This window comes from Palaemon carinicauda, chromosome 7, assembly GCF_036898095.1.
Source record: "Palaemon carinicauda isolate YSFRI2023 chromosome 7, ASM3689809v2, whole genome shotgun sequence".
Classification (NCBI taxonomy): Eukaryota; Metazoa; Arthropoda; class Malacostraca; order Decapoda; family Palaemonidae; genus Palaemon; species Palaemon carinicauda.
Window position 1 is genome coordinate 136,346,352 of NC_090731.1, and position 17,279 is coordinate 136,363,630.

The following is a 17,279-nucleotide window of genomic DNA, read 5'->3' on the forward strand; positions in this document are numbered from 1 at the left end:
CTCTGTTGTAAAGAATTCAAAGTTCTGTATTAGTGTCGGAGCAAGACGTTGGCCTTTTCTCATTTGGAAAACCTGGCAACTCTGTTGTAAAGAATTCAAAGTTCTGTATTAGTGTCGGAGCAAGACGTTGGCCTTTTCTCATTTGGAAAACCTGGCAACTCTGTTGTAAAGAATTCAAAGTTCTGTATTAGTGTCGGAGCAAGTCTATATAGGGTATGTTTACGATGGGTTTGAATGGGGCGAGTTGACCTACAGAAAACACTGATCACTTAGTTACTTTAGCTAATAATGCTGTACTGTACAGTAGTGATAATACTGTATGTATATTACTGTAAACTATACTGCAGTATCAGCAAGTGTTGTGAGATGGGAACAACAGTGTTTTGTTTGTTTTTACATGCAGTTGTAGCGATGACTTTAGCTGTGTAGACTGTGTACAGTACTGTACATACATAGTACATTTCAATTACAGAAGTGTATTCTTACAGTAATACATTACTTATACTATACTGTGATAAATGCATGTAAGAAAAATATATTGTAGTGCACGATGGTACCTAAAGTGTTAGGCGACCGCATGTAGACAATTGCCAGCAAGATGGTAGGATGAGAATTAACCCACCCTAGGCCAGCAAGCATTTGAAAATTTTCGATTTTTGCATCTGTTACCTAACCTAGTTGAATCAGGATGACTGATTGTACAGTATTGCTTTTAATTAAATTTATTATATCATCTTCCATCACTGGCATCCACCTCCAGTGTGTGAGAGTCAGCAATATAAACATCAGGGGAGGTTCATAGGAATCAAATATTTTAAAGTAAACTTCATATTCATGCCCCCGCACTTCCCCACTGCCTTGTGGTATCCAGAGGATACGGAAAATTTAAACTTTGAAGCTAAAGTACAAGACATAGGATTACCACTTACTGCTAGAAAGTTCTTTCCTTATCTGAGGGCATGAGTTTACTGAAAATGGAAAATTTGAAAAAAAGAAATTGCCGGTAAATGTTGATTAGAGAGTTTCTGGAGAAGCAGCAGAATGAACATTGGGTAAGTGTAGTAGTAAGAAATAAGATTATTTAAAATTGTGGAATTGGAAATGATCAAATGTTTTTGTAAAATCTGGGGATATTGATGTTCACAGCATACCTTTGGTCTTGTAGATTAGTTGAGATTGATTAGGAGACTTGGATGAATCTTTTCTTTCTCCTTGGTTTAGGGGTAAAATAGTTTTCTGTATTACATATTTGATGAAAATTAAAGGTTCTTCCTTATTCTCAGGTGGATTGTTTACAAATACAAGATGAACTTGGTTGTCATGAGAGTACAATTTTGTCAGATAAGAGTTCAACACAAGGTACAACAAGTACTACTACTACCTCTAGCACCACTAAATCAACTACTGCTAGCGCTATTTCCAGTAGCTCAGCTATTTTTGAGATCTCTTTGAAGCCTTCGGTGTCAACTGCTATTGCTATAACCACGATATCAGGTGCTGCAGATGGTAAGTGAATAGTATTTTTCTTGAGTCAGACTTCTTAGAATGGTTTTTTTAAATGGAAGAGGGTTATTGTGTGAATGCATGGTGGTATTGGGGTTATTTTTCTGTGCTTGGTAAGGATTTAATAGTATGTAGAGGTTTTTGTGTGTACAAATTGACATTAATCTTCCCCAAATAATTATTTCTTCTTTGCATAGTTTTTGGCTGTTCCATTCTGTGCAAATGTACCTTCCCAGGATTTTTTTTCTTAGTAGATTTGTATGGTCAACAATTTTCTGTCAAAAAGTATTATTCTCCAGCAGATTTTTTAAAAAATGTGTCTTTTTCATGATCATTTCATTTGATTCTTATTTTCATGGGTATGTAAAGTACTAGGTGAACTGAGTAGTGTACACTAATTGCTCCATATTCACTGCAACCAAATCATCTTTTAGCTTCAAACTTAATTATTTGATGTAAAGTCAGCACTTTAATGTAGGAATTGGTCTTATTTTTCTGCAGCGTCTCTTACAAAAGTTTTTTAATTAGCCTAAGTAGCTTTCCAGATATCTCCGAAAGACTAACATCAATTTACCAGGCAAAGTGGAGAATCTTCTGTGATAGGTGCCATAGGGGAAGCCACTATTCCCCTTATCAAGGCCTTTTCAGTCCCTTTAGTAAAAGGCCATCACTTGGCCTTGAGCTAAGTATTCAAACTGAAAGGACTGGATCTCTGACTCTTCGGAACTCTCCGGTCTGATTAGGAGTTTAAAGTAGTCTTGCTCACGTTGAGAAGTAAAAACCCCTTTCTGGGAAGTGACCAAGATCTTATGGCCATTGAAGGAAGCACCATACAAATCTCTGCATAAAGCTTTGAACACCTCACCTTAAAGACTTTTCCTCCTCCTAGCTTTGGCTTCAGCCATGAGTGAGTGCATTGCATGGTCTCTCATATTTTGTCACAAGCCAGAACTTGGAGAGAACTATCTTTGTCCTTTTTTGGGCTCAAGCCATGACGTCCTGATGGAAGGTTCCTTTAGTAGCTTCCCAAGGGTATATATGACTACAGTGATATTCCCAGAGAATCAAACCAAAGTTTTCACAGAATTCTAACTTCTGGCGCGAGTACCCTTAAGATTACTCTCAAGGGTATCGTATATAATCAGGGGACGTATTCCTTGACACGCCACATGGCAATCTGCACCCTGAATAGCCTTTACGCTCCGAGGGGGATACATGGCAGAATTAGAAGGGTAGCCGCAATAGAGGTTACCCTGGTTCCTCTACTACAATCGTATCACAACCGCGCCAACTCCCTCTGGCGGTCATTCCTTTAACTGTAGCGACTCGCTATGGTGGTGTTCCCTGTTGATCTTACATTTTCAATCGATTTCAAGGGAATCTTTATGCTTTCTACGGCTTCTTTCTCCATCCAGAAAGTTTAGTATTTATCCTTTACAATATGTATTTTAGTTCCAGCCTCACAATGAAATTAGTTGATTTATTGTGTTTGGATCTACGCCGGTCACCGGTGTCGCCATAGGCGCAGTCGTTCATTGGGCATGTGTTATTTAGTTAGCAGAACGACATTACCGGTTTTAATAGCTTTAATTGTTATTATGAAAGCTATTTAGGCATTTTATATTGTAAAGATATTTATATGCATAATTTTCCCTTTTCCTGTGTCGATCGTATATGTCAGAGTTTTGGTGATTTTAGGTAACCGAGATCTCGCCTCGTCTAGGTATCCCAACTTAGACATATACTTTCGACATTTCCCCGGTTACCCTTGTGTATCGGTTATCATTTTTTGGAGATTGATATCTCCTGGAATTATTTTAGCCGTTACTTGTCTCGAATAGAGATTTATGGGATATATCTCTTCCCTCTGAGAGTAGCCTTAGGCTACAACTCAATGCGCCGGCCTTGAATTTCGAATCCAGGCATGACTAGCCTAGAGTTTTTGTGTCTCATCCCTTAACAGCAGATGGCAAGTTTTGGGATTCGATCAGAACCTCAGAGTATTTAGTCTTTAGTCGGCGGTCGGTCAGTGGGGTGATTGCATTCCCCTGCCGGCTGAACTGCCGGGATAGGAGGCCAGCCCTCCCTAGATTACACCTGAAGTGGTTGCATGATGCTGCCACCTTCTCCCTGTGGTCTAGTAGACTAGTCCTATTCTCGCAGACCCTAGGCTGTAGATTAGTATACTCTTATGGCCTAGGATGGCGCCGGCATTGGAACTCTGTTTCTCCCTTGTTGAGAGGAACGGCATGGACTGCCGTCCCCTTAACTGTATTAGCACCTCCTAAGCTGGAGAATAGAAGATTCTCCTGCCGCTTGGGGTTGTGCCGGTACTGAAACAGTTTCTTCAAGGTGTGTAGGTCCGGCAGCATTGCCGGCCCCTCCCATAACTCCCCTTCTCCCCCCTCTCTGTTCTTTTACGATGGCCGAGCCATTGTCTTTCCTGAGCCGGCGTCCTGCAACCTTGCCATTGCCGGTGGGTTGCTGGAGCCGGCCAGACCCCCTTCTCCTCAGCTGACGGCTGTCGGCGACTGACGGCTTCCGGCGGCCATGCCGGCTGGGGGTGGGAGGTCCCTTTTGTCACAAAGGTTCTCCAGTTCTCCCTTGAACTGCTGGCCACAACTTCTGTTGTCGGTGTGTTGCACTGGCCGGCAGTAGACCGGCACAGATAGGTACCGACACACGGTAGCATGCCGACTGTACTAGTGCTGCCGGAGGCTGGCCTACAGTGGTGAGCCGGCAATAGTACTGTGGCTAGATGGATGGAAGCCTGAATGTTACATTCTCCCCTTCCATTTGAACCTTTGTGTAGAAAGGCAGTAAAATTAGACTTTAACATCCTTTATTACTGTATACATACACAGTACTGTAATAGATAGCCTTCACTCCATGCTTTCTCTCTCTCTCTCATAACTAGCATGCTAGATGCTCCGGCAAGAGCTAGCTAATCCGGCAACTTGCCGGCTGAACTACAGTATATGTCTATACAGGTAGTCAGTATATTTGCAGTATAGTATATACGGCAGATGGAAAACTAACGTATATATTATACTAGTAGAAAGGTAGTAAAATTAGTTTTTTACATCCTTTATTACTGTATACATACACAGTAATAGATAGCCTTCACTCCATGCTTCTCTCAACTAGCATGCTAGATACTCCGGCAAGAGCATCTAGCATGCTAGATACTCCGGCAAGAGCATCTAGCATGCTAGATACTCCGGCAAGAGCATCCAGCATGCTAGATACTCCGGCAAGAGCATCCAGCATGCTAGATACTCCGGCAAGAGCTAGCTAATCCAGCAACATGCCGGCTGAACTACAGTATTATACAGGTAGTCAGTATATTTGCAGTATTGTATATACGGCAGATGGAAAACTAACGTATATATTATACTAGTAGTTATTTCCAATATATCTTGGGTATCCCTGCCCAGGTATTTGCTGAACCCAATTCTATATTGATAGAATAATATTTCGTCAATATTCTGATTTGATATCAGTTTCCATTTACCCTACAATATTAAATTTCGTAAAGGGCTGGTGGTGTGACACCTCTAACCCTTAAAGGGGAGAGCCCTTATCCCCGAGTTTCCCTGATCAGGAAACTCCCTGATTTAATATTGTAAGGGAGGTCACAGCAAATAGATTGGTTGGGATACACAAATATGTCTTTTATCTTTTCTAATCAACATATTTTAGGTACCCTTGTGCGAGCTTCTGCTGGTACCAATCCTATATTGAAAGAATGGCATTCCCTCGATACTCTGATTGTGAAATCAGTCCTCCTTACCTCACAGTGTTAAGTATAAGGGGGGGGGGGGGCGGTGACAGTGCTTTGTACACTTCCTTACACCTAGGTGTTTGACCCCCCCCCCTTTTTTTCACCAGGAATTCCCCAGTTGGAGGAATTTCCTTATCTTAATACTGAGGGGAGGTAACAGCATTGGCTCGCAGGGGATACACGGGTCTGTCTCTCCCGCTATCTCTTTATAGCTTTCTGTCCTAAGCTATTTTTGTCAAAAGATGATTTTTGCAAATTGTTTATCAGTGTGATAATCAATTGAATACTCATTTCTGTTCTCCTTCCCTTACAGGAGGGACACCAGATGATGCATCGCAGTCTTTTGCAGTTAAAAGAGTGAGTATTTTCACGGACATAATACATGCAGGTTCATGCCCCCAGCAATATTTTTTCCAAATTCCCAACCCCATCTGAGACCCTCTGACCTGTAAGTAGGCTTAACATTTACACATTTGGGTGTGAGATTTCTAAAATCTCTCAAACCTACTTATTTTACAGCTTCCTAAAGGAAGCTGGTCACCACCCAGTCAATAGCTGAGTTGGTATGCCTTCAATCGGCAGCCCGCCGATAACCGGCGGACTGCCGACAGCCCGAGGGGTCACCAATGATTCAGAGGGCTGGTGACTATGCATATAGTTTTCACCATTACCCAGTCACATTGAATACTGGCTAGGAAGGTGTGACTTCTGTCAGCGACCCGCTGACAAGTTGCTGACATGCCGGAGAACTGCTAGCCATATCAGTACTGAAGTACTGTGCCAGTTAACTTGCCCCCAAGTACTAGCCTTGACGGTAATATGCCAGTTGTATAGGTGTATGATCGCCAAAACCCCAAATCAGAGTACTTCACCAAAAAAGCAGACTGGTACACCGAGCAGGGAAAGCGAAGAAAAACTCTTAATGACGGACCAACGTGTTATCGATCCGGCCGGCAGAGATGAACTGAAGAACAGAAAACGGGAATGATTCCTCCTACCACCCTTTAACGGGTGTTACCACCCAACCACCACAAGGCGGTTGCCTAGTTTTAGAAAAATTCTGCCGAAATAGAGATAATTAGCTATGTATATATAACTGCCAGGTAAGTATTCACAAAACTTTGCTTTATCATAAAAACTCCATATCACACAGAAATCTTTGGTACATAACCATACAATAGACTGGTTTTCCAGTACGCTGTGCTTCTGAGCACAATCTCTTGCTGAGACCTACCTAATTTGTGGGATACACTCCCCCCCCCTTTTTTTCCTTACGCTGACTCATCAGCCTCTTTGATTCTAATTATTAATTCCCTGGATGTAGGCGCTGCTTACGCTACTCTATCCTTATGGGCTAGAATCTTCCATTGGGCTCCTTTTAAAAGGGGATGCCCTAGAATCAATAATTAGGAGGGCCGCAGCAGTTGGCTGGAAGGATTCACACGTATGTGTCTCCTATTCTTTTCCAGCGTACTTATCCTAAGCTTTATACTATAGAAAGGAATCTTCTATTACAGTGAAACACTTGAAGCTGATATAGACAAACTGTCAGGTATGACCTAAAAGGAGGACGGGAAGGTTTCTTAGTTCTACTTGGGATGTTCAGTATCCCACAGTTACAATGACCGTTGTTCCACAGACGGCCAGATATGTACACCTTCTGATCATGCGAAGCAAACAGAAGCTTCTGGTAGGAAGGAAGTTCCTCCTGGATCGCTGGACCTTCGATCCTTGGGTCCAAGGCCTAACCAAGATGAGACTAGAATGGAAGTGGACATACCTCCACCATCCTTTTCTCAACTCTTCCTACATTCCAAATCCCCTGGAAGGGTATACCTTAGAGCTCTAGAGCATACTAGTGGTAAGGAAAGTAGAGTCCATCGATTTCCAAGGAAGGCTGTTTAGTGTTGACTTGAAGGACTTGAGAAAACTCGAGTCATTCTGGACTTGGCGCCACTCAACAAGTTCCAATATAACAGCAAGTTCAGAACGTTAATCCTTTTGAACACAAGGACCTTATTCAGTAAGGGGTGTTGAAAGTCTGGCCAGACCTGAAAGATGTCTATCGGCAACTTTCAGTCAGTCACCCTCTCACTCCTACCTAGGATCCAAGTTACAGAAGCTAACATATATCCTAGACAAGATTCTCGTCGGACTAGATTCAGTCCTAGGATCTTCACGGAATTAGCACACACAGTCAAGCAGGGTGGGCAGCACCCGAAACGACTGTCTATGAGCATCCATGGAGATGATCTGGCCCCGGAACATCGGGGATGTAAAATAACTTCAAGAAGTCTCGATTCTCTCCAGCTCAGGGGCTTCAATGTTTTTATAAAATCATTGAAACCTGCGGTCACCCTAACGCTCCTTTCCCTTGGGGATGTAAAAGGAGATCATAAGGTCTGTCAAGAGACTATTGTAATCAGTCAGGATTCCATGATTCTAACAGGGAGGAGTTTTGAACTCTCTCCAGTTCACAATAATGACAGACCCAGTGCTATGTGCACAGCTGTAAGATGCGTTAAGAGGCTGGAGAAGATACGCATCAAACGCTCGAAGAGATCTAATAGGACCAATGATGGTCATTCCCTCTTCGCTTACCCTACAGTGACCAGAGGCCACGGGCCCGTAGTCCATTTTAGCCCTGTAATGGTTGGAGAAACACTCTCCACATAGATCCAGACCACCTCAGGCTGATCTGGGGCATCGAAGCGATAATGAGTCGTCGAAACTGTCAAGGATAAGGGACATCTCATTTCATTAGGGAATGTTAGCCATTCCTTCCTTAAGGGAATGGCGCCTATCAGCAGCTCGTTTATAAATGATCCGCAAGGTGACAGCAGATGCTCTTCTCGGATTCAACCCAATAGAGTTGGAATGGTACACGGACGCAGACCCATTCCTTCCCAGATGGGAACAAGTCCCCAAGCGGCAGATCGTTCTCTTCATCACGAGCGTCATCAAGATACTATCTCGATATATAGCCCCATACGAGGATCCTCTAGTGGAGGTAACAGACATCATGTCTCTAGAATAGAAGTGATGGACTTAAAAATTCCTGTTCAGCCCATCAAATTTCTTCCGGAAGGCCCTCTACATGTTGAGACCCTTCCAGGGAAGAGGGGCTCTGTTGGCTCCCAGGTAGCCCAAGAACACCCCGTTCCCTGTAATGAAGGAACTGAGGCTGAGGCTGGTCCTAGTTATGCACCTAGGATTATCCATGAGGTTCAGAAGTTTTCTGACTTTGATTTATCACAGTACACCTGATCCCTTCATCTTATGAATTCCTTGCCCTTAACGGTTAGGAAAAAGTCTGGGATCTCAAAAGGCAAAATAGAATTCCTTGAATACAAGTCTAGTCAACTAGAAGACAATAAGAGTCTTCTTGGGAAAAGTAAGCTGCTTTGTAAGGCAACAGGGACCGAAAGCTATCTCATGATCTTCTGCCTGTCCTTCTCTGGCCACCCCTATATTCAAGGTCTGGCAGCCAACAGCACGATGGCCTTTGAGAAAGGAGGCAGTGTATCCTTGGATACTATGAGAAGCCTAGTTCCTCAGCCTTGTCCCCATATAAACCCTTGAGTAAGCACCAAGGGTAGGGCCAACTTTGCGAGAGAGGTCACTTGATTGGATCTTTGGATCCATGGACCAATATCCATGTGCAAGTCAACCCCGACTAGACCTCTTCTATATGCCGTTTAAATGGATCTGACGAATGAAATCTTTAATAAGATTCCGAAAACATGTGCAGGCTTAGGCCTGTAGCGCCACTAAAGCCCATCTCATGGTCTTTGGACAAGATCCTACTTTATGCCTCACCTGTGAACAATGAGGGTCGTTCCCTCAAGGATCTTACCCAAAAGGTTATTTTTCGGTTCACTATAGCCTCTGGGGCTTGAGTTGGTGAAAGGATGAGGGCCACATTAAGTGGGAGAACTGCATCTCTTTCTGATCCAACCTTTCTCACTAAGGACGACCTACCCACTAAGAGGTGGGGTTCCTGGAGAATCTGCCCTCTAAAGGAAGATATCTCTCTATGGCTGCTAGTGTCTAAGGTCTATCTTCATAGAACTTCGGACTTCAGGAGAAACCGCTCTTTACAGGAGAAAACTTTGGATCAAACTATCCCTATAACTGAGGGCGAAGCTCGCCTACCTTATTCGCGGAGCGGATCCTGACAGCACTCCTGCAGATTAAGATCCGAGAAAAGTTGCTTCATCACTGAACCTTTCAGTGTGTGGACTTCAGCCTCTTCGCTCATTTACTGATCGGAGGTTGTCCGGTGTGTCTTACAGACAGGTGCTATTTTGGACCCTGTCGTCTACCTCTGCGATGAACAGTAAATTGATTGGGACTATCAATTAAAAGGAGAAGGGGTCAGCAATTTTAGTTTGACCTCCCTTTGAATAAGTGTTGCCATGGTAACACCAAATCTGTTCAGAATCTCAGGTGTGAAATTATACGGATACCACTAGTGCCGTGTGTACATAGTACACAGTGTTGTTAGACTATTTCATGTACAGAAATTATAAAGAAAAGTCTTGTTAAAGGAGCTTTTCTTCAGTCTGAGAGTGGCACTCATCAATTTTCCCCTTTCAAAAAAGGGAACATTAATTTCTGTGTATGTCTCTTGTATAATTTCCTTATGCTACATTCATTTAGCATGTAGTCATTTATTAGGAATAAATGTCTCTTAAAATGCAGTTGCATCCTAATTCGCCCAACAATTGCATGTTTAAGATGCCAGAGTTCCTTGACTTACTCATGTAAGTATTTCTCATATCATTGTATGCTTACAAACAACGGATGAGGACATTGATGTTGGTTCCGCAATATATGCAAGCCTTGAGACCATTTGTATTCTCAGTGTATACTTATGTTTGTTCATACAATACAGTATATGCTACCTTGAGGCCCCTTTTCTAACGTCTAAAAATGACTCTTCCCTGCAGGGGGCAGGAAGCACTAACATTGTTATGCTTAGTGATAATGACGGATAACGGTAACGTCGTTTGTCTCAATTGGCCCTTTTGGCCGTAGAAATATTGTTCCAAGGTTAAGGCACTGATGAAAATCCAGATACATTAATTCTCTGGTATGCTTCCATCAGGCTTGAGCCCAAAAAAACGGATTTTGAGCGAAGTGAAAAATCTATTTTTGGGTGAGATGGCCATGACGTCCTGATGGTGCCACTCTTCTTTTCTATGAAAAGATCTTCACGGTTTCCCTCCCTGAACTACTGCATCTGTAGCACCATGCTCAACGCCACAAGGAATGATCGCCAGAGGGAGTTGGCGCGGTTGTGATACGATTGTAGTAGGGGAATCAGGGTAACCTCTATTGCGGCTACCCTTCTAATTCTGCTACGTATCCCCCTCGAAGCGTAAAGCCTATTCGGGGTGCAGATTGCCATGTGGCGTGTCAAGAATACGTCCCCTGATTATATACGATACCCTTGAGAGTAATCTTAAGGGTACTCGCGCCAGAAGTTAGGATCCTGGGAAACCTTTGGTTTGATTCTCTGGGAATATCAATGTAATCATATATACCCTTGGGAAGCTACTAAAGGAACCTTCCATCCGGACGTCATGGCCATCTCACCCAAAAATAGATTTTTCGCTAAGCTCAAAATCAGTTTATTCTAGAATTTGTGGCCGAAACCCAAATTCTGGCTGATAATTATTTCAGATTTCTTTCATGATCTTCTCTGAGGTAGCTGATGACCTGGATAACATGTTACCTTGTCCTTTAAGAGCAGTATGTAAATGTTTAAAGAGAGCACGATATCTCAGGCCTAAAATCTCCAATTTGTTTGTGAGCACTGGCTGTTCCAAAAAAGAAATTTTCTAGAAACTTACTTTCTGGTTGAGAGAAAAGAGAGCCTATAAATCCTCTGGGGAACAGTCTTAAAGGGCCCTCCCTTGAGCTCATGATAACCTCGGCATGCCGCAATGTTAGCGTTCCGCAATAACTATTCTGCAGCACACGTTCTAAAGTTGGAGTTTGGAAGAGAGAAACCAGTATTATGAACCATTACAGGTTTTTAGACATTTTCTATAGGCCTATTGTTGCTGCGCAACATGGTTTAACTTTCAAGTACTTATGGTACAAGCAACTGCTCTAATCCCAGGCATTTGTTATTCTCTGCATTCTAAGGGTATATAAGTACTAAGGTGGATAGCTATCTTTATCAGACTTGAAGCCTATAATGCAAGTAAAAATACCTTATTGTGTACTGAGTAATATGAGATATACAGATAGTCGCCGACTTACGACTGAGAAAGGGACCGAGAGGCTCGTCGTAAGTCTATTTCAACGTATGTCAAACTAAAAAAGTGAAGGTTCCGTAGATTTATCAAGCTGCATTATAATTCATCCAAGTCATATTATTATCGATATTTCTTACTGTATATCATTATTTAATTTTCTTGTTCTGTAGTATATCTTATGCTCTAATAAATCCTTATTGTATTTTATTTTTCAATTTCAATCTTTTTTTGCAGTCAACAATTAAACTTTTTTTTTGTTTAACTTTGCTTGTGATCAGCTGTGCTGTTGATATGACGGTCCCGCCTTGCACATACAAATGGCGTATTGTTTATATAATTACTTAGTTTATTTGAAATATATTAATGATGAATATTATATAGAGCACCAGTATATTACATGATATCATAGTTTTCGTTTACAGTAATACCTTGAGATATGAGTGTCCCAACATACAAGAAATTTGAGAGTCGAGGAAAGTTACGAGCAAATTTTTATCCCGAGATACAAGAAAAAATTTGAAATACGAGATAGTTCCCTATGCGGCCGCCAGGTGGCAGTGTGTGAGAGGCTTCTCACCTGGACAGTATCACTCGGTCTTTCCCGTTGGATCTCAGTCGCGTTAAGTTATCTCCGTGCATCGGCTGTAGCGTTTGCTTTTTTGTACTTTTTTTTGCATTAATCAGTGCAAAATTAATTGAATAAGAAATGGGTCTAAAGCAAGCGAATGCAAACAAGGCAGTGAAAAGAAAAAGCGTATGATGACAATGGAGATGAAGCATGAAATAATCGAAAAACATGAGTGGCGTGGAGGGACTAAGCTGGTGCACCAATTTGAGAGGTGTACATGACAACATGTACCATCCTCAAGCAGAAGGATGCTATAAAGAGCACCAAGCCTTCCAGAGGAGTAACTATCCTTTCCAAGCTGCGCAGTGATTTTCACGATGAAGAGGTTTCTTTTATAATGTATAAAGGAGAAACGGTTGGCGGGAGATAGCGTGACAGACAATCATATGTGAAAAGGCCAGCAGAATCTATGATGACTTGAAAGGGAAGTAAGCAGCCAAGAGAGGGGAGACTTCGACGCCAGCGGAAACCTTCGAAGCCAGTCGTGGCTAATCGGATAATTTCAAAAAACGGACTGGGATACACTCGGTTGTAAGGTATGGGGAAGCAGCAAGCTCCGACTTGGAAGCCGTAATGGACTTCGTCACAACCTTTGCCTTGGTTATCGCCCGACATGGCTTTATCCCCCAACAAGTCTTCAACTGTGATGAAACTGGCCTTTTCTGGAAGTAGATGCCCAGGAGGACTTTAATCACGGCAGAGGAGAAGAGACTACTGGGCCATAAACCCATAAACGACCGGTTAACTCTAGCCTTGTGTGCCAATGCCAGCGGTGACTGTAAGGTCAAGCCACTGCTATTGTACCACTTGGAAAACCCACGTTCTTTCAAGAGCCAATAGATCTTGAAAGAAAAACTGCAAGTGATGGGGCGCGCTAATGCTTGGGTAACGCGGCATCTCTTCACAGAATGGGTCAATCTGTGCTTTGGTCTGGCAGTCAAAAAATATTTGGCTGTGAAAAACCTGCCATTGAAATGCCTCCTGGTCCTCGACAATGCCCTTGGTCACCCTCCTCTTCAGGAGGACATTCTTAAAAGGGACTCTGTAATTCTAGGCAGTTTCTCATTGAAGTGCATAACTCCGATGTCTTTCTCTAGTTTTCCAACAGTGAAAGTATGTTGGACATCCTTACAACTGTCTGAATCATAAGGAAGGGCTAGGGAGACAGGTGTGCATGCCTCTAGCACTGGCAATAGTCTACTCTTCAATACTGCTTTTTTTTACAGCATCTAAGCTTTTAGAGGAGAAGGGAAACTGTATCTTTGGGGGGGGGGGGCTACAAAGGTGGCATGCTTCCTGCTGAAAGCAGAAAGTTAGGTATTGGTGAATTCAGCCGTCTTTAGCTCCTCAACCAAAAGAGACTGAGCTGTACTGTTGTCCAGGTGATAGTTTCCATAGGGATTGTATCATCCCTAATGGGTGCTTCTGAATTAAGCCTAAAGTAGCAGTAAGGATGACTATCAATTGATGAGAAGAATTAAAGTTGAAGACTGGCTTCGAACCCAAACACACACCGATGTGGAGGTACCCTACACTTAAGGCCATATGCTCAGCATAACGCTAAAGGTTCTTAACTGTGCATTCAGGTAGGCTCGGAGCTGGGGGGAGTGTTAAAAGTAGGTTTCATTTGTAGAGCTTCTATTCTCCCCATTAGGTCCGCTTGAGTACGTTCTGTGTTTGCATTTAGGTTTTCCATGAAAGCTTTTATGGACGCCATAAATTCCATTTGCCCTAGAAACAAAGGTTTATCTGGCGTAGGAACAGGTGTAGAGGTGGAAGCTGGGGTCTGAGCAGCAGGGATGGGGAACAAGCTAAGCGAGTATTGGGAACTGTACTCGCCCGAGGTATATCCAATGACTCCTCAGAGGCTTCCGTGGTCAGCAGAATCCTTTCCCTCTTTGATGACACAGAAGCAGCTGTTGATTTCTTGTTGGTGTCCAGGCTCATGACTTGCAGAGCATCCCGAACTTCATCATCCGCATGATCTACTGGTACTGGCGGGAGTTGAACCGTCGGTAATTGGTGACCAAAAACTGCGGTCACCTCGGTCTTGGGAAAGAGTAGGACCTTCAGTTCCATAGAAGGAAGATAAGGGTCACCTTGTCGAGAGCTCTTCTGGAAGCCGCTAACCCAGTGATGGATCGTCTTTCGACTCCGTGGAAGCTGGTGTTAGGTAGGTCCCTGCAAACCTGAGTTATTAGGTTCCCAGATTGCAAGAGACCCATTGAAAACAAGACAGTCCACATGTTTCTGGCAAGTCTTCTGGCCACAGGGCAACTTGACTCGCCTAGTACAGGTGACCGTAGAACACTCCATATCATGGGCAACCTGTAAAGAAAAAAAAATTTCAATGAACTCAAATCATTAAAAAATATTTAAGATTAATCATATATATAAACTTTTTATACATAAAATAATGCTTTAGATTAATTCTAGCATAAATAATCCTACCAGCTAAAATATGGCTTAAGACTACAAGATAATGGAGACTCATGCCAAACAGCTCGGAAATCATTTTGCGGTTTTTGGAAGAAAAAACCGCAATGACAGTTTGGTACGAATATGAAGGATAGGTCCACATCAAAGGAACACCAATACCTCCAAAGTTGGTCCAATTACACAACCTAAGAAGGCAAATTCACTTATCAAACTTATTAAGCCAGCAACAACTGCCCCCGAAGCGGCAGTAGCTGGGTTAAGGTGGCAACTATTTCTAGCAGCCAAGATAAAACAAAACAAAAAGGGGACTACTCTCAACGTTCCTCCAGCCTAACCAGGGACTCAGCCGAGTTCAGCTGGTACTGCGGCAGTACCAGCTGAACTCGGCTGAGTCCCTGGTTAGGCTGGAGGAACGTAGAGAGTAGTCCCCTTTTTTTTTTTTTTGTTGATGTCGGCTACCCCCCAAAATTGGGGGAAGTGCCTTGGTATATGGAAGATAAAATTGGATTTTCAAGACCCTAGGCATGTCGACACATGGCAGAGGTATTGTTAATTTGACAGGGAGAGAGTGGACAATCCCATAAGGAAGGGTCCACAATCAGGGGGAGAGATAAAAGTAGGAAAAACAGGGAATCTACCAATATTTGGTAATTATCATTAACTTATGAAAAGAGGCGGTTTAGCCCGAGGGATAACAAGTCTTATAAGACTGCCAGGACGCTGAAAATTGGAAATGCAAAGGATATCCTGACAACCAGGCTGGATCCAATTGACCAACTTGAGACAATTTTCCTCATATGAGAGAGGATAGGAATGAGCAGATGACCAGTCTAAGGCTGCAGCTAAGGCAGCAGAGGGAATGATCCATAGCCAACACACTTCCAGTGCTAGAACTACTGAAGCTGACAAGACCGGAAGCAGACAGAGAAGGCGACAATTCTGCCAAGATAGGCAAACCAGGCAAAGGAGTTAAGACACCACAGCAAGAGGCACATAGCACAGGATGGGAAGTGGCAGTTACAGAACAGGCAACTGCTAAGGCGTCAGAGAATCCCCAAGGGGTACCAACTATTTGCCTAGATAGGGTTAGGCTATAGGGAGAACTGTGCAGGCAAGCCTAGCCCACCTAGCAGGTAAGGGAAAAACTAAATTGCTAGGGTAAGCTGACTAGACAAGAACTGTAGTTCCCAGAACAGTCAGGTTTTGGCCTAATGAGGAAGGGAAGGGGCAGAGAAATCACTCAAGGGTTTCTTAAGATGGCAGAGATTCAGTCTTAAGGAAGGAAAAAATTTCACCCACCTAGGGCCAGGATAGATACCCTACAAGCTATCCTGTCCAAAGATGGCGACAAAGAGTAATTCAGTCTCCATGGGACTAGACAGGGATGGGAACAAAGTTCCACAGCAGATAGGTAGACACTAACAGGCACAAGGGGAAGGGAAAAGGGTGGTGATGGGAAACTCAGAAATTGGTAAGGCGGCACGAGTAAAAGGTCTAACTCCCACACAGAACAGGAATAGTGATAGGTCTGCAGTGATAGGGTGCAGAGGACAAGTCCTCACAATCACTCGTAGCCTACCAAAAACTTAGAAGTAAGCCTAAGAAGGGGTAAGGCAGCACAAGGGTGTGTATGTCATCATTAGAATGGGTAATGTGTTCCAATGGGTAAACATGTACACATGAAACAAGTTCCTAAGACCTACGCTGCCTCGCCAAACATAAGCTAAGTGGAAAGTGAAAAGTCACCCTAGGACAACTGTAAAACACTATCCAACTTTCAGAGGGAACTTCAGGACTGCAGCTCCTTGCTTTGACAAGTGGACAGCACGGAAGGATGGTCAGCCTCACGAAATAGGTAAGGTCAGGTCAGCTGAAAGAAGTGGATGGTGGACAAATGTAGAAACTCCAGTCATGGCCACCGTCTAAGGTGGAGCTAGCCTAAGTCGATGCTGATAAACATGCAAGTAACACCATAAAAAAGGGGTTGGGATACCCATAATCCTACCACACTGTAAACGAATAATGTAAAACATATTCCTACAATAAAATGACTATATAACTAAGCATTTCTGAGGGATTTGGAAACCTGATGCAACGGTGCTGTCCGTATGCCGGCCACAGATAATAAAAGGTATGCAAAACGGGGTGGAGGCGGGAAGTTCTCCAACACACAAGAAAAGAGTACTCAACTTTGTTGATGAGGAAGAAGCTGAGGTATGCATGAATGCTAAATCACTCAAAAAGCTAAGAAAACAAGCAGAAAAACTCCAAGCAACCGTCATGCTGAGGTCTGCAAAAAGGAATGTTTAACAGAAAACGTGGTAGTTGTAGCACATTAGGATCGGGAGTTGTTACGGCTCTCTTGCCCACATATCCTACCCTATCCCCTATCCTTCGAGACAGTCAACTATTCCGGGAAGGATAACTGTGGCTTGTTATTAGCTCTTCCCTGATTTATACAAGATATCTTTTTGGGATATTGCTCCGGAGGTTAGAACTCTGTGATACCTCTTAAGGTAAAGTTATCTGGTATATCACTCGCAGAAATATCCCAAGTAGAAAGCTGCCATTGAGGAACCTCCATCAGGACGACAGGGCTCGAGCCCAAAAAATAATTGGAGTATTTATTGTATAGTCCAAATTTATAAATTTAACT

The 17,279-nt window shown here is 43.0% G+C and overlaps 1 protein-coding gene across 1 annotated transcript in view; it reads left to right on the forward strand.

Annotated features, from left to right (window-relative positions):
- ndl (serine protease nudel) overlaps positions 1 to 17,279 on the forward strand; it is a 277,009-nt gene that overhangs the window by 79,574 nt on the left and 180,156 nt on the right. Inside the window, exon 12 of the mRNA XM_068376910.1 lies at positions 1,284 to 1,506. Coding sequence (XP_068233011.1) covers positions 1,284 to 1,506 — 223 coding nt within the window. The remainder of the gene's footprint in view (positions 1 to 1,283; positions 1,507 to 17,279) is intronic.